The 24,861-nt window shown below is 35.6% G+C and overlaps 1 protein-coding gene and 1 long non-coding RNA gene across 3 annotated transcripts in view; one reads left to right on the top strand and one right to left on the bottom strand.

Moving 5' to 3' along the window:
• On the top strand, nt 1–24,823 carry LOC113466547. Its single transcript, XR_003390916.1, has 5 exons — nt 1–636; nt 11,183–11,248; nt 12,426–12,624; nt 20,748–20,922; nt 24,567–24,823. It is a non-coding gene; the product is annotated as an uncharacterized LOC113466547 (long non-coding RNA).
• Nucleotides 1–24,861, bottom strand: part of LOC103507124 — a 117,140-nt gene that overhangs the window by 38,271 nt on the left and 54,008 nt on the right. For both annotated transcript variants that reach the window (XM_026822067.1, XM_017443188.2), the window contains one exon: nt 16,407–16,690. In XM_026822067.1, the coding sequence (XP_026677868.1) occupies nt 16,407–16,690 (284 nt within the window). The remainder of the gene's footprint in view (nt 1–16,406; nt 16,691–24,861) is intronic.

The raw sequence follows: 24,861 nt of genomic DNA, 5'->3' as shown, positions 1-24,861 counted from the left end.
TGAAATAATAAATTCTCCAAGTTTTTGTACTCCGTGAAGAATATTTTCCTGCTGACAAATAATGAAAAGTGGTGAGAGAAAGGGAGGTGCGAGAGAGGGAGAGGTAGGTGAAATGGAGAGAGTGAGAACTAAAGAGACAGATGGAGGAAGAGGAGAGGGAGGGAAAGAGAATAATCAATCATGGTGGATGGTGACTGCTATCATATGCCAGAGTATGCAGGCCATCGTAATGTGAGCTATGTCACCAGCAGAGTAGTAATTTCAAAGAATAGGTAACGCTGTTACCTCAAAGCTCTTCGTCTATTCGATATGTGGCATAGGGGTGTCAATCAGCTGCTTTTAGAAACTAAACCACCTTAAAGTTAAAACGAAATAAATAACAAACTCATTAATTTTGACAATATTGTCTATTTTTTTCCAGAAGAAATAAAGTGTCATACCGGACTCCTTAGGCTCAATTCTCCCGAGTAGACAGCATTATCAGGAGAGGGAGATCAGAAGAAGATCGGGAGAAGCTTTAGTCCATTTCTTTCCCAACGGGCGCTCTATGCTCCCCATTTCTCCCTAACGTGAACAAGGATTTCCTGTCGCGCCCCGCCCGTTTTGCACGTCACATATCCTCAATTCCAACTCGAGGTATGTGATATACATACGCCATTTTGGCATAGAGAACATCTATCACATTAAATTGGAGGTGCTCTGACATATCACTAGGGTACCTTGCTATAATAATAGAGTATAGAGTGCATTAGAGGTACGTACTTCATTGCAAGTGATGAGAGGGTGAAAATACTGCACACTTGAACGACAGGGTGCCCCATCTGTCTCATTTATCTGGAAATGAATTAGAGTATAGAGTGCATTAGAGGTACGTACTTCATTGCAAGTGATGAGAGGGTGAAAATACTGCACACTTGAACGACAGGGTGCCCCAATTGCCCCATTCGTCTCATTTATCTGGAAATGAAGTGCTACTCCGTGGCGCGAGTGATATGCCCTATTTGTGGCACAGGTATTCTCATTTGTGGTTGTGCCACACCTCATTTGTGACAATGACAACTTCCTTTCTGACACACATTGCATACCTATTTCTGGCACAAGTTAAATTCCCACTCATGGCACTTTCGTTTGTGGCCCAAGAGAAAGACACTTTTCCTTTTGTGATACAACTCACATTCTTGTGCGTGAGTATGAGCGTAAGTAACATCTGACACTTTGTGGTTGTGCCACACCTCATTTGTGACAATGACAACTTTCTTTCTGACACACATTGCATACCTATTTCTGGCACAAGTAAAATTCCCACTCATGGCACTTTCGTTTGTGGCCCAAGATTCTTACATTCTTATGCGTGAGTATGAGCGTAAGTAACATCTGACACTCCCTTTTGTGACACCATTTGAGGCACAAGTAATATCTGGCACAAGTGACATACCCAAGCTCGACACAAATAACATTTCCATTTGTGCTGACCCTAAAGATATTTTGATATTTTCGATCAATTTCTGGTATACAAACTCTATGAGCGGTAATTTTGGGGATGGGTAACCTATTTGTATCAAAATGATTTGAATGCTTATATCATTATATTTGAATTTTTGAAATGTAATAATAATAAATGGAAACTTGTTATTAATTAAAATTATACTGGGTGGTCAGTTATAATTGAAGTGTGCTTTTTAAAGGGTGAATGAGTTCCAAGAAGATGTATCAAGTACCTCTATAGGAATATCAAAAGGTAAAATTCAAATAAGAGTAGTCGGCTGAGGAGAAGGTTGTGAGAAGAACCTTTGTATAACCCATAGTAGGAGAACGCAGACAGCATAATTAAGTGAAACTGACATCTCCACTAATTCGTTATGTGTTGCACATTGCTTAATCAAATATATAGTTACACGGCATTCATACAAAATTTTCTAGCTTAAGAATTGCGTTTAGATTTTTATTACACCTCGAAGCTTATTCCATAAAATGATAGATAAATCCTTGAACTTTTGTGGTTCGCCACTACATGACAGAACATGGTAAAGCCGTCACTGATTTCTACACAAACATAGGTACATAACAAACTTTTCAATGTACAATTTTACAGATAATATCATGTGTGTCTAGATCTATATTTATAGCATTTATTGTACATTTTTTACTTTTTTCAACACTGGATAAAAAAAAATATCCTTGTAATGATAGATAAATCCTTGAACTTTTGTGGTTCGCCACTACATGACAGAACATGGTAAAGCCGTCACTGATTTCTACACAAACCTACAGAACAAACTTTTCAATGTACAATTTTACAGATAATATCATGTGTATCTAGATGTATATTTATAGCATTTATTGTACATTTTTTACTTTTTTCTACACTGGATAAAAAAATATCCTTGCTTCTTGGTAACTTTCCAAATTTTTCATTGGAAACAAAAATGGTGTATCGGCTCTGATTTGGATTGTAGAGAGATTAGGAGGGGTCCATTAGCTTTATTGCACGAACAGAACCAACATGCATTTAATCAAAATTGACGTAAAAAAAAAATCCCCAGAGTGCTATAGATAGGTTCTTATCGTTCTTAAAATTTAAACCTAATCATAATTTTTCAATTTCATCTTTATTTCACTCTTCTTTTATCATTTAGTTTTCCTTTTTACTGTTTACGTTTTGTGTGATGCTTCTTATTATGTCGTTGCGTCACAGCTTTTTACTTTCTATTACTCACAATGTAAACATAAGAAACCCTCATACAACGTGATCATGGTATTGGGCTATTGGGTACCCATATCTCTATGTATAAGAATGTTCTAAAGATAATGTCCCAAATGTTCGAATTTCAAGGCGCATTCAAGAGATTTTTATATTTTACAATGCTGGAATTCGAACCGGTACCATCAGTTTAACATTTTAAATGCACTGTTTGGAGTATTAGAAGTGTGTAGAAATTATCTCAAGAACGGTTTGTCCTAGAGGGATGATTTTATTGTATCCCCCAAGAGTTCCCAGTTTTCTCATTAGTTATTTTGAGCCCTTGTTTCCAATGTTCCAACATGCATTAAAACAAAATGGACGAAAAAAAAAAAAAAAAAATCCCGAGAGTGCTATAGAAAGGGTCTTACCTTATCCAGGGCTTATTTTAAACCAAAATTTTCTCCAAATAATGATTAACCTCGAACTATTTTTACGGCCTTTGACCTCGGCATGTTTAAATAATAAAAATTTAAACCTAATCATGATATTTTAAATTTAATTTGAAAATTCGAAGGCGTTTTTTCGCTGGGTCATTCACATCGTAAAATAGCTTTGTTTAACCGATATACCTATCTGTGTATTTTTATCTAAAAGATATCTCTGGGGAAGGAAAACGATAACATAACAATAACAAGAAGAAAGACATAAAAACTTTTGTTGAATAACATTTTAGGTATTAATTTAAATTTCAAAATAATTAGCATAAATAATTCGTTTAAAGAATAACAAGTTTTTGGGTGATAATAATACTGATTTATAGTAGAATATCTGGCGAATAGAAATTAGGGTGGGATTATTTCTTTTTCAAACTCTCTTATTATATTCGCAAAAGTTTTACCCCCAATTCTTTTTTTTTTCTTCTTCTTCTTCTTCTTCTTCTTCTTCTTTCTTTTTTATACTTTTCAATTCTTATACCTCACGGGGAAAAGCTACTGAAGAAAAAAAGAACAAATTGGATTGAATAGTTCACGACTTTCCATTACCGTGTTGAGAAAAAAGACAAAGATGGAGCATCATTTTATTGCTTAGGTATTTTTGTTGTTCGAATGACTTCACTTTTAATATTTAGTTTGTAATCCTTATTTTCTCTCTAGTTTTCCGTTGACTATCAAAATAGCGAACTATGCTATAGTTTGCTGTATGTTTTAACTGAACCAAGTCCTGGCAAATTAAAAGCATTGGAGTTATATTTCTACTAGGGACTCTGTTCGCAATCACTTTCCCAGTTAGATCATTTACAGTAAAACACTTTGGATAGCTTTATTGATATTCCTATAGAGGTTTCCTATAGTAGCAATAGAAAGTGGGGGAAAAATTGAGACGGAGTGAAACTTTTAAATCCTTCAGAGGAAAATAAATCAGATTTTTTTTTTTATTTTTTAGAAACCTTGGTATAAAATGCGATATTTTATTCTGTTCATAAATTCTATTGGCTTTAAGCGTATTGAAAATTGTGTTGTTAAATTTTTTTCCAACTATTTCTTTTCTGTTCGATAACTACCTACCTACAATACCTACATTCTCATTTTCTCTGGGTTTTCCACATCAATTAAATGATTGAGAAGCTGTAGACACGTGGGACGGTCTGTCACACCGTCAGAACGTGTGTTGCGGAAAAAGCTCGAGACTGCGGTCTGTCAGACGATCTGAGTATGAGTGGCTGTCCATATCTATAATTATGGCCAGCCACTTCTATGTCATTGAGACTGTGTCATAGGCCAAGCAACATATCGGTACTGTGTACAGTGTACTCTAACCTTATTCCAGAATTTTATATTGGGCATCGGTATTTTCAGCCATAGGGTAGGGTTTATTTAGGCTGTTACAAATACTTTTTTTTTTACATTAAACTTACATCCTTCCTCTTTTCTTTACCCCCGTACAGCCCCACCCCCGTTCTTTCGTGTTGGTAACTTTTTTCTATTACTAAAAAAAAGTCCATAAAATTAGCTTGTACAGACCTATGTTTTTTGTATCTTCCTCATGGAAAATGACCTTTTTTTATAGAAGAAAACGAGTAGGGGAAAAAATCTGATGTTCTGCTAGGAAAACGTTTACATACATCATCGCATGGGAAATTATTTTTATCGGCCCATTTTTTTTATCAACGAATTTTCACAGGTAAACAAACAATCCTTTTTTATTGAAAGCAGTAGAGTTGTTGACCGATCAATCATTTCCCAGAGCCAGTTTATTTCTTCCTCTCGACCTGTTATCACAGATAGCACGCAGCGCAGGATACGTCAACTTCAGTGTTGTGTAATGGATATATGCTCTGTTTAATAGATGTGTTATTATTGTCAATCCCTGTGTAGTTGGTTGACGCATTGAATTCTGGTGGGGAGACTGCTGTTTGACTCCCAGCAGTTAAAAGTCGTATCAGAAAAGACCCCCTTTGAGATTCATTTCAAACAATTTAATGCTATTAATGGCTGCGGTCTGTATAGGTACTTGTATAGTAACATAGATATCTACTGTAGGTATGGCGAGGTGCGTACAGGAAAATCGATGTGTTATTATTGTCAATCCCTGTGTAGTTGGTTGACGCATTGAATTCTGGTGGGGAGACTGCTGTTTGACTCCCAGCAGTTAAAAATCGTATCAGAAAAGACCCCCCCTTTGAGATTCATTTCAAACAATTTAATTCTATCAATGGCTGCGGTCTGTATAGTAGTAACTTTTATAGTAACATAGGTATCTATTGTAGGTATGGCGAGGTGCGTACAGGAAAATGTTCGAAAAATCTCGATTTGTTTTTTGCTCCACCCAAAACGAAAGTTTTCTTTCTTCATTTGAACAAGCTCAATATTTTCCACATTTAAAGTTAAAGCAATTGAAAGTTCAATTATTTCTATTATTGTTCGATAAAAAAGGAAAGTTCAAAAACTTTTGCCAGAGTCACAAGCGCCATTTTTCTCCGTGAAAATGTAACAACACTTTTACTCTTTTTTCTCCTTCATTCCCTCTTCAATGCTTCACAGGAGGGGCCCTTGTCTTTTTTCTTGGTTCATTGCACTCTAGTTACTCTAAGTACATACACCCTCATATCTGTATCTATCATTACAAGGAGGAATAAATTAATTCTTGTTTTTAGACAAAGTGTGAGGGTGCTTGAGTTGATTTCGGATTGAATATTCATTAGATTTTCATTGGACACTGAAGAAGAGCCTCTTCCATACTACTCCACCCACTTTTTTGCTACCAAATGTGTTTGTTTGAGTTATTTTTTCCCAATGAATTTAATTGAAAAAGTTTAAAATTTAAGTCACAGAAAATATCTTATCTCTATGTTTTTAGCTATACATTTACCTAACATAATAAATTATCGGAGTACAATACTACAAAATACTTCTAGGGGTAACTTTTATTCATTTTGTTGTTCCTACGACTTATACGTATGCTTCTTATAGCTTCTCTCCTACTTGAATGTGGGAAATTAGCAGATACATTGAACTTTTTGATACAAAAGTAGGTTGTTTTCCCAAACAACTATAAAGTTGAGCATTCATCAATTAAAAAAAAAAAAACATACTGTAGAGTTGTAGACTTCAAAGTGGTATTCTTTGGAGTCAGTTTTTGTTTTGCATGATAACTACGTAGGTATCTACTGTAGTAAATTGGCTACTTGCAAGAAGGTAGTAACAGCAATCAATTGCAGCATTGTTAGAAGTGTTACTGCAGTACATAGTTATTGCTTAGGCTTATACTTAGTAAGTAGGTATTTGTAGTATTGAGTGATATCCTCAGAATGTTGTCAATTGCAGAAAAAGAAAGAATTGTATTCAGTTATATGAACAAAATATTCCATTTCAATGCAATGTAGTGTGATATTTTCACACGTTGCAGTGCAAAAAGGGAAAGAACGGAAGGCCATTTTTGAGTTTGTCCTTTTTTTAAATTTTACTTAGGTACTGGAGGGATTTCGGCAAGCGCAAAATTGAACAGGGATTAACATTTATTAAAATGTTTTGGACAAGAGGAAGGTTTTTCGGTTGTATTGCTTAGGCTTATACTTAGTAAGTAGGTATTTGTAGTATTGAGTGATATCCTCAGAATGTTGTCAATTGCAGAAAAAGAAAGAATAAATTGTATTCAGTTATATGAGCAAAATATTCCATTTCACTGCAATGTAGTGTGATATTTTCACACGCTGCAGTGCAAAAAGGGAAAAAACGGAAGGCCATTTTTGAGTTTGTCCTTTTTTAAATTTTACTTAGGTACTGGAGGGATTTCGGCAAGCGCAAAATTGAACAGGGATTAACATTTATTAAAATGTTTTGGACAAGAGGTTTTCCGGTTCGAGAGTTTCGAGTTTTGTTTTTGTTGAATAATTATAACGCCATTTTATTCATCCCCTTTTTCGGGATCTGATTTAGTTTTCACTGTGACATTCAATATGTATTACATGTTATGATAACAATTTTATCCCCATTCATTGAGTTTTGTGTTACATAAAATATTATGATATGTCGTCCATTAGGATATGATACAGCCTGTTGATATTCATGTAATCATACAATGTTTTGTACCTACCTAATCCATTTATCAAGGCCTGTGAACTTCTTGTTTCTCGTGTGACTCAGTAGTGTACTATTACTCAACAGGCTCTCAAACATAGATTATAATAGATATATCTGTCAAAATTCATGTTGTATGAATTTTAGCTTGTGAATTGACGGGAGATGATTATGTAAATAGGTACTTGATAAATAATATTAGCAGCGATTCTCATATAGAATTGGAAATCAATTAATTATAATTATTCTTCCCTGTAAGTACAGAAGTACTTACAGGGATGAAGTACTTCTGTACTTACAGGGATGATGAATAATTACAATAATTTTACATTAGTTGTTTATCTTGTTTTTCTTTTTCGTAGGAATTCAAGTCACTCTCCACTTCTCCAGAATTTTGCCAACATAAAAAGTGGAATTAGAACATGATAACAAATAACACCCCGTATATCCTTGGTACCTACCGAATGAAATGATGGATTTTTAAATCCCAAACGCAAACTTTCATTGTAATAAAAACTTTTCATCTTTACTTAATACTCAACTTTCCCCACCTAAAGCTAGGTTGAGCCCGTCTCCCCTCTCCTCTCATTTAAAGCTAGGCTGAGACCCCCTCCCGCCATTATGTCCCTAGAGTTTGAAACTTACTCCCTACTCTACAATGGCCTCGTAGGCACCTATTTGTTCAGGATTTTAATATTTTCATTAGTTTTGATTTAGAACTTTTAAATATAGGTTGTACTAGTAAATTTAAACATACAAAGTTCAGTAACCATTCTAAAACATGGTAGGTGACTCGAATAAAAAAAAGATCTCATTTTTTCCACCAAATGTTCGTCCAATAGGTAACCGAATTTATGAAACATGAAGTTCACATGACGGAAACTGTTGTTGTGGTTGTGCCACACCTCATTTGTGACAATGACAACTTTCTTTCTGACACACATTGCATACCTATTTCTGGCACAAGTAAAATTCCCCACTCATGGCACTTTCGTTTGTGGCCCAAGACACTTTTCCTTTTGTGATACAACTCACATTCTTATGCGGGAGTATGAGCGTAAGTAACATCTGACACTTCCTTTTGTGACACTATTTGAGGCACAAGTAATATCTGGCACAAGTGACATACCCAAGCTCGACACAAATAACATTTTCATTTGTGCTGACCCTAAAGATATTTTGATATTTTCGATCAATTTCTGGTATACAAGCTCTTTATTTCCTGCTACTAGGTGTGTCCACATCTGGCCTATGTTATTCTACTCTAGGGCTTGGGGCTTCAAAATTTCAAGTTGCTTTTTTTAGGTAGGGTAGGTAAAACTATAGTTTTTTTTCCAATCAATTAATTGTTTTGATCAATGTAATGTTGAGGACAATTTGTTTACTGTGGGCATGTAACGGAAAACTGAGGTACTTTTTTTTTCAGCTCAAACTTTCAACTTTTACCTGTTGATCATGTATATATAGGTTGTACTAGTAAATTTAAACATACAAAGTTCAGTGACCATGCTAAAACATGGTAGGTTGGTAGGTAACTCGAATAAAAAAAGATCTCATTTTTTCCACCAAAAGTTCGTCCAATAGGTAACCGAATTTATGAAACTTGAAGCTCACATGACGGAAACTGTTGTATATGGGAATTTTGTAGGTCTAGTCCCTCCTGATACATAATCATCTTGAAGAGGGACAATCAAGAAAGACCAAGTGAAACAAAATCCCGAAGAAAAAGGTTCAATTTAACACAAACCTTGAATATGATTTTGGTGTAATTTTGTTAGTCCAACATTCATGGCATTTCCTACTCATCCCAGAGCACAAGAGCTTTCAGCAAACAGCAAATTTCCTTTTCAATAGATATCTACATATCCAACATTTCCTTGTTAGTTTAGTCTCTTGTTTCCCCACTTCTTTTTCATTATTTCCTGCTACTAGGTGTGTCCACATCTGGCCTATGTTATTCTACTCTAGGGCTTGGGGCTTCAAAATTTCAAGTTGCTTTTTTTTAGGTAGGGTAGGTAAAACTATAGTTTTTTTTTTCAATCAATTAATTGTTTTGATCAATGTAATGTTGAGGGCAATTTGTTTATTGTGGGCATGTAACGGAAAACTGAGGTACTTTTTTTTTTCAACTCAAACTTTCAACTTTTACCTGTTGATCATGTAAAGTGTGGACTTGCCCTTCCTCAATTTTGCATGTGTACCTACATCATTTCATATTCTTTCTCAAGGAAATTACATTTCCTTAGTTGAGATTTCATTTTATCTTACATTACCTTTGCTATCTTTTAACAAAATTCTTTCTGTTTCTCTCCCTCTTCCGCCTTTGTCTCTCACTTTCTCTTTTTTTCAAAACATTTCTTGTTTTGAATTAATTTTCTTTTGAAATTATATTTTTCAATTTCATCTTTATTTCACTCTTCTTTTATCATTTAGTTTTCCTTTTTACTGTTTACGTTTTGTGTGATGCTTCTTATTATTTCGTTGCGTCACAGCTTTTTACTTTCTATTACCCACAATGTAAACATAAGGAACCCTCATACAACGTGATCATGGTATTGGGCTATTGGGTACCCATATCTCTGTGTATAAGCATGTTCTTTAAGATAATGTCCCAAATGTTCGAATTTCAAGGCGCATTCAAGAGATTTTTATATTTTACAATGCTGGAATTCGAACCGATACCCTCAGTTTAATATTTTAAATGCATTGTTTGAAGTATTAGAAGTGTGTAGAAATTATCTCAAGAACGGTTTGTCCTAGAGGGATGATTTTATTTTATCCCCCAAGAGTTCCCAGTTTTCTCATTAGTTATTTTGAGCCCTTATTTCCAATGTTTGTAGTGTAATGAAAAGTCATGTGATGTTCACACGAGGTTTTTGTTTTTCAGTTTCTTTGAGTTTTAGAAGCTCTGTTGCCAAGAGGTATAGTTTCAATTTGAATCGCATAAAACTGGATAAAAAAGAAGTTTTAATTGCACAAAGTTTTTTCTGGGGGAAAGATATTCTGAAGAATAATATTCTGGGGTGTGGCAAGTTCTCCCTCGTAGCAATGCTAACATAAATTATGGTATTAATATCTAACAATAATAGAAACACGTAATGAATAGTATTAGAGGTCCCGTGAATTGTAGAATACATTCAGAATAGCTAAAAAATATGTATGTATTTACATCCTGACGATCAGGATAAGAGGGCCATGGAATATGTTTGGGAAAGGCTGGATTAAATTTAAAAAAGAAATAAAAAAATCTTTAAAATTTCCAATGAAAGAACACGGTAGAGATAAAATAAATTTTCTAATGTGTTCATTTTTATGTTTTTAATAATAATAAAATCACGACTTACGAAATGCCGAAAAGGAAAAAAAAAAAAGAGAGAATATAAGTTGAAAAGGAAAGAGATGGAGTGGAGGAAAGTAAGGGGAAGATAGTAAGAGAAAGAGAGTGCTTTTATTTACTCTTTCAAGTTTTGTTAAGAAATAAAACTTACTTTCCAGTACCTACCTAGCAATTTACTCAATTTCATTACTGGCTCTTTTTATTTATTTAATAAAAAAAAAAATTCGAGTTTTATGATTAACACATTTCCACCCAATGTCCTCCCTTCACGTTCCTCCTTCTAAATTTTCACCGGAGACGTTTCCAAATTTTTTTTTCCACCAAGAGTGGAGGGGGAAATATAAACTTGTTGAAATAAATAATTACTGGGGTGAGGACTTTCACTTTTTCTTTTAACTTTCTACTTTTTTTTTCTTCAAAAATTTAAGGCCTTTTTAAGGAAGGTGTCGATAATACAAAAAATACTCACTGGGGAACACAAAAGACGTATTGAAACAAATGCCTGATGAAAGACAAAAAAATGGCAATAATTTCAATATTTCCATAATTTATTTTGTCACTTTTCTCTATCCTTCTGCTTCACAGGTTTCCAAGAGGAAATATTTCATCCTTCTATTAAGACGAAAAAGAAAATGGAAATGAAGAAATGTGGTAAGTACTAAAAGCTAGGTATAAAAAATAGAAGAGAAAAAACTTGGATTAAAGGGTCGAGTTGCCAGATTTAGGATGAAAATTCAGTCTAAGAAGGAATCTCTATGATGTATAAAATCAGGTTGAATTTGAAATTTTAGTATAATCGGAGATCGAACCTACAACGTCTGTATTACCAGGAAACTTTGACCCATTGTCAACTTTGTGAAAGATAGAATAAGTTTTCAATTCACTGTGAAATCAAAACTCAACTTTTTTTTTACTCGTACTTTCATCACCCTGTCTACAGACTACACAGTTAATGTTGTACTATCTCCTCCTACTGTTTGTAATGAGACTACATTAATTTTCACATGTCCTACTTTCACAGTCTAAATTTTCCAAACAAAGCACTACATTGACTAACGACTTGACTCAGACAGTATAAATACTATGTGTCTTACGCGATTCAAAATTAATCTTTCCGTGGCAGACACAACGACATATGCACAGACAGATAGTCACATATTAGGTACGTACATAGAGTACATAACCTCTTTTTGCATAACATAGAAAAGGAATTTTACATGTTTGTGTTAAGCATACTTAAATTATTCGACTATTACCAGGAAACTTTGACCCATTGTCAACTTTGTGAAAGATAGAATAAGTTTTCAATTCACTGTGAAATCAAAACTCAACTTTTTTACTCGTCCTTTTATTTTCAAGACCCGAAAAAAACGCTCACCTAACTTTTTCATCACCCTGTCTACAGACTACACAGTTAATGTTGTACTATCTCCTCCTACTGTTTGTAATGAGACTACATTAATTTTCACATGTCCTACTTTCACAGTCTAAATTTTCCAAACAAAGCACTACATTGACTAACGACTTGACTCAGACAGTATAAATACTATGTGTCTTACGCGATTCAAAATTAATCTTTCCGTGGCAGACAGAACGACATATGCACAGACAGATAGTCACATATTAGGTAGGTACATAGAGTACATAACCTCTTTTTGCATAACATAGAAAAGGAATTTTACATGTTTGTGTTAAACATACTTAAATTATTCGACTTAGACTCGAACCTCCAAACTCCAGATCCGAAGTTAACTCTTTCACCTCTACACCACTGAGGTTGGTTCTTTTAATTTATAATGATTTTATTATATAGATTCTTATTTTATAGATTTCAAGGGAAAACTCCCCGAAGAAAGTGAAAGACCGAGTTTTATTCTTGTATCCCCCGACTTGTCACTAGTGACTTGGTCATCTGTCAAATGTTTGGAAGGGTTCAAGCCAGAACAAGACTGATATAGAAATCCCTTCCCTCCTTCCCCTTTTGAAGCAAATGCTACTTGACACACATAAAGGTCATACCAGGCATGGTAAGATTTGACAGACTCCTTCCCTCCTTCCCCTTTTGAAGCAAATGCTACTTGACACACATAAAGGTCATACCAGGCATGGTAAGATTTGACAGACTTTTTTTTCCTTTATTTAATTTAATTTTATTAGTTCGTGGGAATATCCCAATTTATGTATTTTTGATTAGATCATTAGATCCCTTGTTCCCTTCATGTACGGAGGCGGAGATTGACCGCTTTTGCTCAATCCAACATTACTCCTCATTGATTTATTGTTGGATTAGGTTTGTATGTTGGTAATTCTATGGTTTTATTTTTTCTCATAGACAGTGATCCAAGTGTAGTATAATAGCTACAGAAAGATACGGTTCACAAAATTATCTAATCAAATACCCTTAAATAGTTGCCAAAAATGTAGAGAAAAAGACCCTTCCAAAATATTCATTTCACCTCTACCTCGTTTTCACAATTTTATCTCGTTTTCGAATTTCACCACGACCCGGCCCTGATAACACTCTTACTCTCATAACACGATTCTGTATCTCATATCAGAGTTGGCGAACTCGAGATCAAATTACACCATATAATGTCACCCGTCTGGACACTGAAGTGGGTACTCGGCTAGCAATGGAGAGAGCGCGGGTTGAGAGTGTCAAATGCCCGTCTTGCGTCTTGCCGTGACAGGGCATTTCTTTTTTCGAGAATTGACCCCACAGTAATAACATAAACTTTATGGAGAAAAATCTATGTCGGGAATTAGAAAACAAAAACTTACAAAACCCTCCTCCAGCATCTCAATTCTGATGAAAAAGTTTAAAGCTTCAAAGCAACGTAATGCCAAATATCATTTGCGAAGTATAATAATTTCTCTATAATGAGAAAGTTACGTGGAATTCTACAGAGGAAGAAATGGAAACAGAGGACATTTTACTGAGGGACATGAAAAGCTTCTGTTTTTTCTACAAAGAAGACAAATGAGTTGGATATACTTGTTTATGACCTCCTCTCTCTCTCTCTCTCTCTCCCCCTTATACCTTCTATAAAAATGTCATTTCATTTCTCTCTCTCTCTCTCTCCTCTCCCCGTCTTTCTCTCCTGCTTACACATTGGTTGGAGATATTTTTGGGTTACCTAGTCTTAGGGGCTTGAATTTCACATGGTTAATGGACTTCTATTCTCAGAATGAAAGGCCAGATCTATTTCCTATTTGTTGTCCAAGTATGTTTGCACCTACACATTAGCGCCTGAAAATTTCTAGGTAAACCTATACCTTGACAATGGGAGTGTGCCTGAAGGCATGTGATGTGTTCCAATCCATAATCCATTCGACCCAAATCACGACTCTATCTCCAGGGTACCAACACATAGAAAGCTAAAATTTGGTAAGAACATTCCTAATGTGTTCTAGATTTTGCCGAGAGGAGAAGATAGGATTTTGCCGAAATGTGTATATTCTTGAATTTTCATCAATTTTCCGTGGCAAAGCACGGCAACCTGTTAGTAACCAATAAAACAATGTGTGTTATCCGGAACAATATTTGATTTCGTGTTTGAGTTCCAGTGTATGGCCGATAGTTAGAATTGTTTCCAGGGGACGCCCTATCGTATATGGTGGTGGTGTAGCATTGTCCTAATGGATTTGTGCGAAACATCAACTTCGCCAGCTTTCATTAATGTACCCAAGAGATAATAGATTCCTATTTATACTTATATTTTAGCTACTTGTCCAGCAATATTCAACTTGCGGCTCTCGAACTTTTTCATGTGCCTCGCGCAAAACTCAAATTTAGTCATTCACAATGCAATTAATGTAGGTACCTACCTAATAACTACCTAATCATCACATACATTGTTGATATGGAGCTCCACAAAGTCAACTGTTCTTCGATAACGAAATGTAAGTACCTACCAAATATGCAACACAGTTTTGCTTTTGCAGAAGGAAACTTCAATAGAAAAAAAGTTGTGGTAGAAACCCCCATATTAGATTACAGCATTTTTTCCCTGGTCTTTTTCGATCAAGGTTTTCATTTGCAAAATCGTATGTCACGAATGCCACCCATGATAAAACCAACACAGAAAAAAAGATTGAGTACAGCTGTACTAGTCCCACTACACGTTCACAATTTAGGTCACATGTCACTTCTATCTGTGCTTTGCAATTATAATTATTGCACAAGTAAGGTTATTAATCAATGAATAGATGTCTCACGTTTGTCATTGTCCTATGACAGACTTTTTTTTTTCCTTTATTTAATTTAATTTTATTAGTTCGTGGGAATATCCCAATTTATGTATTTTTGATTAGATCATTAGATCCCTTGTTCCCTTCATGTACGGAGGCGGAGATTGACCGCTTTTGCTCAATCCAACATTACTCCTCATTGATTTATTGTTGGATTAGGTTTGTATGTTGGTAATTCTATGGTTTTATTTTTTCTCATAGACAGTGATCCAAGTGTAGTATAATAGCTACAGAAAGATACGGTTCACAAAATTATCTAATCAAATACCCTTAAATAGTTGCCAAAAATGTAGAGAAAAAGACCCTTCCAAAATATTCATTTCACCTCTACCTCGTTTTCACAATTTTATCTCGTTTTCGAATTTCACCACGACCCGGCCCTGATAACACTCTTACTCTCATAACACGATTCTGTATCTCATATCAGAGTTGGCGAACTCGAGATCAAATTACACCATATAATGTCACCCGTCTGGACACTGAAGTGGGTACTCGGCTAGCAATGGAGAGAGCGCGGGTTGAGAGTGTCAAATGCCCGTCTTGCGTCTTGCCGTGACAGGGCATTTCTTTTTTCGAGAATTGACCCCACAGTAATAAAATAAACTTTATGGAGAAAAATCCATGTCGGGAATTAGAAAACAAAAACTTACAAAACCCTCCTCCAGCATCTCAATTCTGATGAAAAAGTTTAAAGCTTCAAAGCAACGTAATGCCAAATATCATTTGCGAAGTATAATAATTTCTCTATAATGAGAAAGTTACGTGGAATTCTACAGAGGAAGAAATGGAAACAGAGGACATTTTACTGAGGGACATGAAAAGCTTCTGTTTTTTCTACAAAGAAGACAAATGAGTTGGATATACTTGTTTATGACCTCCTCTCTCTCTCTCCCCCCCCCTTATACCTTCTATAAAAATGTCATTTCATTTCTCTCTCCTCTCCCCGTCTTTCTCTCCTGCTTACACGTTGGTTGGAGATATTTTTGGGTTACCTAGTCTTAGGGGCTTAAATTTCTCATGGTTAATGGACTTCTATTCTCAAAATGAAAGGCCAGACCTATTTGTTGTCCAAGTATGTTTGCACCTACATATTAGCGCCTGAAAATTTCTAGGTAAATCTATACCTTGACTAAGGGAATGTGCCTGAAGGCATGTGATGTGTTCCAATCCATAATCCATTCGACCCAAATCACGACTCTATCTCCAACACCTAGAAAGCTAAAATTTGGTAGGAACATTCCTAATATGTTCTAGATTTTGCCGAGAGGAGAAGAGATGATTTTGCCGAAATGTGTATATTCTTGAATTTTCATCAATTTTCCGTGGCAAAGCACGGCAACCTGTTAGTAACCAATAAAACAATGTGTGTTATCCGGAATAATATTTGATTTCGTGTTTGAGTTTGAGTTCCGGTGTATGGCCGATAGTTAGAATTGTTTCCAGGGGACGGCCCTATCGTATATGGTGGTGTTGTACATTACGACCTTCGTGGAGGCTCCTTCTATAAGACAATGAATTAATATAAAACAATGAAGTGAAATAACAAATGGAAGCTTACCGTCTTATCATGCAAGAGCCCTATTTTGCAATCCAAAGTCACATTGTCGCCCACTCGGACCGTGATGTTTTCATGGTCTATCCCGTCCTCAAAGTATGGCCCATATTTGGAGCCCCCCGTACGTTGAGGTTGTGTAGGGATGACGAACACCTGGTGAGGTTGAGCTGATATTGGAACCCAACCTCCAGACTGTGTGGCGGGTAGTGTGACCGCAGGGGCAGGGAGGGTGACGTTCAGGTCCGATGGAGGGGTACTGCCCAGGGTAACATCAGTGACATTGGGCTCTGAAACATAAAGAGTTTTGGTCAAGTCTAGAGTTGAAGCCAGTCTAGTTAGCTTGGAAGCACGCCAAACCAACAGAAATTACAAACTGAATATTTGGAGCTTGGAGAGTTTTAACCAAATACCCTACTAATAATAACTTTTAGCTTGGTTGGTAGCATGCCTGCCTTGTAAACGCTAGGCCGCGGGTTCGATTTCCGCCCGGGACGAACTTTATCCTAAAGAGATATGGTTCGTACTGCTTCGAATAAGCTATTGGAATAGAGCACTGCGGACAAGTTAATAAGTTATAAGGTAAGAGAAAGGTACTAGTAAAATGCCCTGGTAATAATATTATAATTGTACGAAGTGATAAATCTTATAGTTTGTATTAGAAGCAATAACACTGTGGTATGTGATCTAATTATGTAAAATAAATTACCTGAAGTACCTTTAGTACGGTAGGGCAAGAACAGAATATTTATTCAGTATAATATTTATTTTATTCTGTTATAAGAGTGCGTCAAGGAGAATATTTTATCATTCCAAACACTGCCGCCTCATACCTTTCCTGATGTCTGTGGGAAATAAATAAACCTATCAAAAGAAACCTTTAAAAACTTGTACAAGTATTTTGAGGAGAAAAAATTGAGGTTTACTGTTTTTTCTTCCTTTTTTTCCAAAGAAAATCAAAGAGAAGCTTGAACGTTGAGCTGAGAAATAAAAGTGAAAATTTATGGGCGTCTGACAGATATAAACCTATCAAAAGAAACCTTTAAAAACTTGTACAAGTATTTTGAGGAGAAAAAATTGAGGTTTACTGTTTTTTCTTCCTTTTTTTTTCCAAGAAAAATCAAAGAGAAGCTTGAACGTTGAGCTGAGAAATAAAAGTGAAAATTTATGGGCGTCTGACAGACGATTCGTCCTGTGGTGCACAACCCTTACGCCTAAAATGAATTTTCTTTTAGTGTGGTTTATTTTTTATCCTTTGATTAAAGTCAATAATAACAATATTCTTTGATTAAAATCAGTAATCTTATTGACTTTTATCGAATGAAGCCTGTCTTCTGAATGTCTGAATTAATTCCACACGTTCACCAACGAACTTTGGCGAAAATGGTTTTTTTGCTATGAGTGTTACTCGAAAACCATTACTATCTAATTATCTATTCTCATATGCGGACACACGCTATGCTAGTATTTATGTAGAAAGGAACACTGAGTCGTGCCACAAAAGCCACACATGTTTCCACCGACAATGTCCCAATTCCGACTTACATCCGTCATATTATGTTCCAGACAAACACGCTGCCATCTGAAACAAGACTTGACGTCCTGACAGTGTCATAATAGTTGAGGTATCTGTACTGTCAGCAGCTCAACTACAGCTCCATACTGAACGGAAGGACTTGTATTATTCAACAAAATTCTGTCGGGATACATATCTGCGCCGCAAGGAAGCACTGAACTTTTCGAAAGAGAAGAGAAAAAAAAACTTTATCTCAATTTCAATCAAAGTTTCCGAGTTTTAGCATACACTTGGTTTATTCTCGTTCTGCTTTATGTAAATTTCTAAAGCTTTAACTATATCGCAGGGTGGGAATATGTGGTAACATATCCTGTGAGTTCCGTAGGTGCAAACGGAGATAAAAAAAAAAAGAAAACGTTACACAATATTTTGTTGGAAACTTTTTTGGCTCTCGTTCTCTTGAGAACAAGTTCTCGCATAACTTGAGGGTACACGAAAACCAAAGCCCCAGGACTTAATAAATAAAAATTTATTCCTTGGAAAATTTCCGTTTGACAGTTCAGGGGACTTGAGGGGACGTCCGTTTTGGTGTAAATGATGGTCTTGGTGTCAGTTTGATCAACTAAAAGCTTTGGTGGCTGAACGTCAATTTCTCGTTTTGTATTAATTCACCTTGTCTTTTGTGTCTTCTAATTCTTTACTCTACAACTCTACGGGGTAGACATTCCAAAATGGGCGACAGTATTCTTTCAGAAATATTATCATCAGCGCCGTCATTTTAAGCGATTTTAAGCGATTTGTTCAGTGATTTTTTTTCCCCCAATTCATCCATGGTTCCATACTAGTGACAAAAGCAAGATCTCCACTGACGTCTATTTTATAAACTCTAAACTGTTTAGCTATCCATCTGCCTCCAGATTTGTCTCCAACGCCACCATTCTCATAGTAAATAAAGAGGTCTGTGTCTGGATATCTAGAGCTCCAAGTAACTAGACTAACTTCCTCAGTCAAAGAGTTATTTTAGAAGTCGGGCTTTGTTGGATTTCAGCAAGAAAAGTAGACAATCTTATCAGAATAGAACCTAGTGCCAGCAGAGTGATATTTTCATATTTCCAACACAAAAGATAATAATAATATGAAAAGCTGCGGATGGCAACAATCCAGCACCCTAGAGAAAGCCGCTCTACAGGGTGGATTCATGTGCTGAAAGTTTGAGATTTTTACTTTCCATTGTACATAACTTATACAGGGTGAATTTCATACATTGAAAGATTTAAATTTTCAATTTCTGTTGTACTTAACTGGACGTGGCTTTTTCTGCCGTACGTAGGGAGAGCAAGTGATGTCGTGCTTTTGTAGGGATACTGTGGAATATATTTCTGCCGTACGTAGGGTGAGCAAGTGATATGCTTTTGTAGGGATACTATTGAATATATCCATAGAAACATATAATTTAAATTCTTCAAGGATAGGTATAGGCATTAGGTACCCAACAAAATGGAAATCCCAGGCCATTAGTATAATCCTCTCTCGTCAATATCCGGATTAAAATGTGTCCTGGGCCTGAAGGCCATGGTAAAATCATAAATTACAAAACCTCTCCAGAGAAAACAGCTCGCATCATTGGAAACTTTTAGCTACTTGTCCAGCAATATTCAACTTGCGGCTCTCGAACTTTTTCATGTGCCTCGCGCAAAACTCAAATTTAGTCATTCACAAATTCACAATGCAATTAATGTAGGTACCTACCTAATAACTACCTAATCATCACATACATTGTTGATATGGAGCTCCACAAAGTCAACTGTTCTTCGATAACGAAATGTAAGTACCTACCAAATATGCAACACAGTTTTGCTTTTGCAGAAGGAAACTTCAATAGAAAAAAAGTTGTGGTAGAAACCCCCATATTAGATTACAGCATTTTTTCCCTGGTCTTTTTCGATCAAGGTTTTCATTTGCAAAATCGTATGTCACGAATGCCACCCATGATAAAACCAACACAGAAAAAAAGATTGAGTACAGCTGTACTAGTCCCACTACACGTTCACAATTTAGGTCACATGTCACTTCTATCTGTGCTTTGCAATTATAATTATTGCACAAGTAAGGTTATTAATCAATGAATAGATGTCTCACGTTTGTCATTGTCCTAATGGATTTGTGCGAAACATCAACTTCGCCAGCTTTCATTAATGTACCCAAGAGATAATAGATTCCTATTTATACTTATATACTTAATTATGTACCGTCACTACAGAGACTATATGTACTTACTTTACTTTCCGTGTCCGTGAGATGACATATGGTATCTATCTCATCACGGTGTTATAAGGATTGAGGGTTCAAAACTCCTTGGATGGCCAAAAACAATATCTAGGCTCCTTCCAAGTCCTGGGACACTTTGGTACTTTGGTGGATATATTATAGCTTTTAGCATTAAGCTCGGCTAATGTTCAACCTCCACTGAAAGGTCCATTATTCTATTCAGATGATATTGTCGTGATTTTATTTCCAGGTAAATTGTTGAATGATGTCCGAATGAAATGGGTAGAGTGATCCATTACGTCCTCTTAATGGACAGGTTAATATTGTTACTTTGTGATCAATGTGTGTTAACAGGGCATCAGGGATAGCTTTCCGCAATTAATCACCACAATGCTTTGTCCCAAATGTACAAAGGTATCTCCATTATAGACTTCAATACAATGCTGTTGATAGGGGGAAACAGAGTTGATAGCAAACAGATTTAAACTATACCGTTGCATAGATTATTCAGGATTCGCTAAATCATTGATTTCTCACCTACATTCTCAATTACCTTGTTCCAGGTGTCACGAAGGTAACTTTCCTCAGAGTTCCAAGTTGTAACAAATATATTTCCACGTTCCAGGACGGTTAGACGGTGGTTTCCATAAATAATTATAACATGAGTTGAAACTTTCACTGAACACTTTGCAAACTTTGGCAACTCTTGGCATTATGAACGGATACTCTGTTTCAAAGGTAACGTAAATTCTGCTTCGCCCGAGGCAACCAAAATGTATTGAATTTTGAATCGCAGAACACGCGTCCTTGTCTCGGAAAACATTCAAGGCAGCTTATAAGTAATTAGTACTGTACGGCACCCTCATAGGTAATCAAGGAGCGCGGTAGCGCTCCGCCCCGCCAAGTCAAGAAAGTTTGACCGCGCTATAGGTACTTAGGAGCTAGGTTTCAAACTGTGTTCTTATGATAAACTGACCTTGGGGTTTAGGCTTCAAGTTGGGCGGATAAAAGTGGATATTACTTTAGTCAATTTTACTCGTATTGTTAAGCTCTACATATAGTGCCACAATTATCTGAGGACGATTGCAGAATGAATGTTAAAAAAAAAAACTATGTAAAGTGTTCCATAAAAGGTTGTCAATGAAGCACAAGTTGTAGGAAGTAATAAAAAAAAAAATATTCTAAGACAAATCTTCAAGCGTTTTTCATCAGAAATGGGCCCTACTTCTAACCTTGTATGTATATTGTACAAGTATACAAATGTTTCGTATGCATTTAATCTTGTTAGTACAACTTTGGCTCTACTTTATTTCGGTCCTTTTGTTTTCTTACGAGGGAAAAAGGATTCAAAAATTGAAGTTTGAAATTTTCGTCTGGCGGGAAATTTTACTAGCAGGGGGTAAGAGAAAACACGAGACTCTGAGAATCAGTGAAATAAATTAGACGTTTTGGACGAAATAATAGAATTAGAACCCCCCTAGCAAATTGAATTACAAGTATAGCAATATAAACAAATTCTATGCTAGTACAAGGCACTACATAGATATACACCCCGTATTTTATAACGTGCACAAATGTAGATATAACACGACTTTCGTTCATATTTTGGGAATGAGAGTAAGGAGCTAAAGAGTAAGAGGGAAAAGCATGATTTTTCAACATCCCACGTAAATATACGTAAGTAGCTTCATATCTATTTAATATTTGGAGATGGAATAATAGATATATCCAAAAATTAGAACCCCCCTAGCAAATTGAATTACAAGTATACCAATATAAACAAATTCTATGCTAGTACAAGGCACTACATAGATATACACCTCGTATTTTATAACGTGCACAAATGTAGATATAACACGACTTTCGTTCATATTTTGGGAATGAGAGTACGGAGCTAAAGAGTAAGAGGGAAAAGCATGATTTTTCAACATCCCACGTAAATATACGTACGTAAGTAGCTTCATATCTATTTAATATTTGGAGATGGAATAATAGATATATCCAATAATTCCACTTTTCTGATGTGAGATTTAAATACAATTATGGATCTACTAACTCAAGCAAAGATATATTTGTTCGAGTTTGGTATTCGGGGAAATGAATGTGAAAAATCTCAGCATAAACGCGATTTGTCAAGGGTAAAAAAAAGGTAGAAATCATAACAGAAGTGTTTTTTAATATGTATTAATATTAATAATAATAATAATAATAATAACATATTGACATTTATTATTGTAAAATATGAGAAACCACTGGCATATTATGGCTTCATATCAGTGACAAAACCACAATAAAATTTCAACCGAAACCACTCTCATACAGAAATCAGATGTTTATCTACTAATCAAATTATGTATCCTAAAGAAGAATAAGAAAAAATCGACTCAAAAATGGAACGTTTTGTCCAAAGATCAATAGATGATTCTTAAAGGAAATTTTGATTAAAAAAGAAGAAAATGAAAAGAAAGAAAAAAGGGGAGAAGAGTGTGTGTATGTAGGAGGGAGTTCTGAGAAAAACTGTCAGGAAATGAAAACGGTCTACTAGGGAGGGTTGAGAGGGAGATATTGTAACTGTAACGTATAGGCTATAGGGAGAGAGAAAGAGAGGGAGAAGCCAGACATTGGGAAATGATTGCTCTTGTAATTATTAAAGAAAACTGAAAACATCTCAGAAAATTCCATTTTCACTCTGTTCTTGTTCACACTAAGGCACTTCGAATTCATTTATATCGGGTATGCCCGCAAAAAATAAAAAGTTAAAGGCTCCAGAAATGTCAATTTCATAATTGACCGATCGAAGTGAAGGTCTATGTTTTAACTCGACCATTTTGCATTTGATTTAGATGTTTGTTTATTTATGTGTTTATTTGTTCCGCTATAACTCTCGATTGCCTGGTCCGATTTTGATGAACTTTGAAATATCGAGTTCCTTGAATCAAGACACGTCGATCCTTGAAATTTGGTGTCTCAGGTCCAATTTTGGTCTCAAACTTTTGAACATTGTAATAGATAAATTACCGCATTTATGACCCTTGTATACCCTTCTGTTCTATCTACAAAAAATAATAATAATAATCCCAATTCTTGGTAAAAAAAAAGGTTCAAAATCAACCCTTCTTCAATTTGATTCTTTAGAGTGATTGACAGGTTTATAGGTATTCTAAAAAAAAAGAAGAAAAAAAACCGTGTCACCTCTTCTTTTAGATATAGGATATAGGTACCTACATAAGACGTGTAGATACTTTTACTTTTATTTCTGTTTTGATGTACATATGTGTAATACGTAGAGTCACCCATTTAGGCAAAGTCTCAGCTTAGGCAAAAGAATCTGAGTGAGGTCTACAGTTCACAGAACCACTAGTTAAAATTTGATGAAAATAATAGGCGTAACAAATTGTAAATCCTCATATTAAAACCAAAACCCAAATGAAGTGGATAGGTAAATAAATAAACCCACATTTTGTTTAATTCTGATCATTGGTACTTCCTAAACTCGGACGTGCATACCCAATATCCACATAGGTAGGTGGGTACGTGTTTTGACATTTTCTATCTATGTAGGCACACTATGTTTTTTTTTTCAATTTATTTCAGATCTGGATATTTCTTTCGTCTTGAAGAAAATTCAAAAGAAGAATTAAAAGAGAGAGGTGGAGTGAATGAGAGAAACACACACAATAAATCTTTCAATCACAACACTCGCAACATAGGAAGAAGTTGAGAAAAAAGGAGAGAGGAAGAAAAGTCTGTTGGTGACAAATGAAATTGCAATTTATTGGCAAAAGCAAATGAGAAATATAAAGAAATATAGTGGACGTGGTCATTGGTCAATGTTAGAAATAATGTAGTACCGGACACTGAAATTGCAATTTATTGGCAAAAGCAAATGAGAAATATAAAGAAATATAGTGGACGTGGTCATTGGTCAATGTTAGAAATAATGTAGAAACGGACACTATATGGATAATACAGTAATGCAAACTGAATGAAAATAAATCCTATGTTTCGGATACCGTCAGTTTGACACCTAAAAACCCAAACAAAGCGAGAAAGTGGATTTAGGTATCGACGTTTGCGAAGAGTGTTTTGAAATATACAGGGTGGTCCGAAGTTGACGATAACTTTGGAGCTGTCTGTCCCCATTTCTTTGGTATAATACAGATTGGTAAAACCGAAAAGATGGGGATTTGTTGATTGTTGAAGTGGATCTGTATTTGAAGTCGATCGACTATTTCCATCTACATTCACGTGTTTTGCGATGTCAAAATACATACTTCCCGCGTCCATAAGATAGGCAGGGTGCAAATCTACCTATCTCACGATTTTCACGGTGCTGTGTTTGAAGGATTTCAATATTATATTATCCTTTTATCTTTTAACAGGTGACGCTGCTCCACAGCTAGTTGGTAACTAGTAGTCGTCTCATGATTTTATTCTTCAACACCTGGCACATAATCATAAATCATCAATCTTCAAATTGATCCCAAGGTCAAGAACAACCTATACCAACGCTCCGAATCCGGCCCACGAAGCTCAATTGTTCGGACCCGGAAATTTTTTCAAGTATTCTTCCGGACCGCCAGGATTCTTTCAATGTTCATCCGGACCCGAACAGGATTTAGTTGCCGACCCCTGACATATGAATTGTGACTGAAGGCGTTCCAATAAAGTAGAATC

The sequence above is a fragment of the Diaphorina citri genome, unplaced genomic scaffold (assembly GCF_000475195.1).
Source record: "Diaphorina citri unplaced genomic scaffold, Diaci psyllid genome assembly version 1.1 scaffold290, whole genome shotgun sequence".
NCBI classification, from domain to species: domain Eukaryota; kingdom Metazoa; phylum Arthropoda; class Insecta; order Hemiptera; family Psyllidae; genus Diaphorina; species Diaphorina citri.
This window is presented reverse-complemented; position numbering and strand designations above follow the sequence as displayed.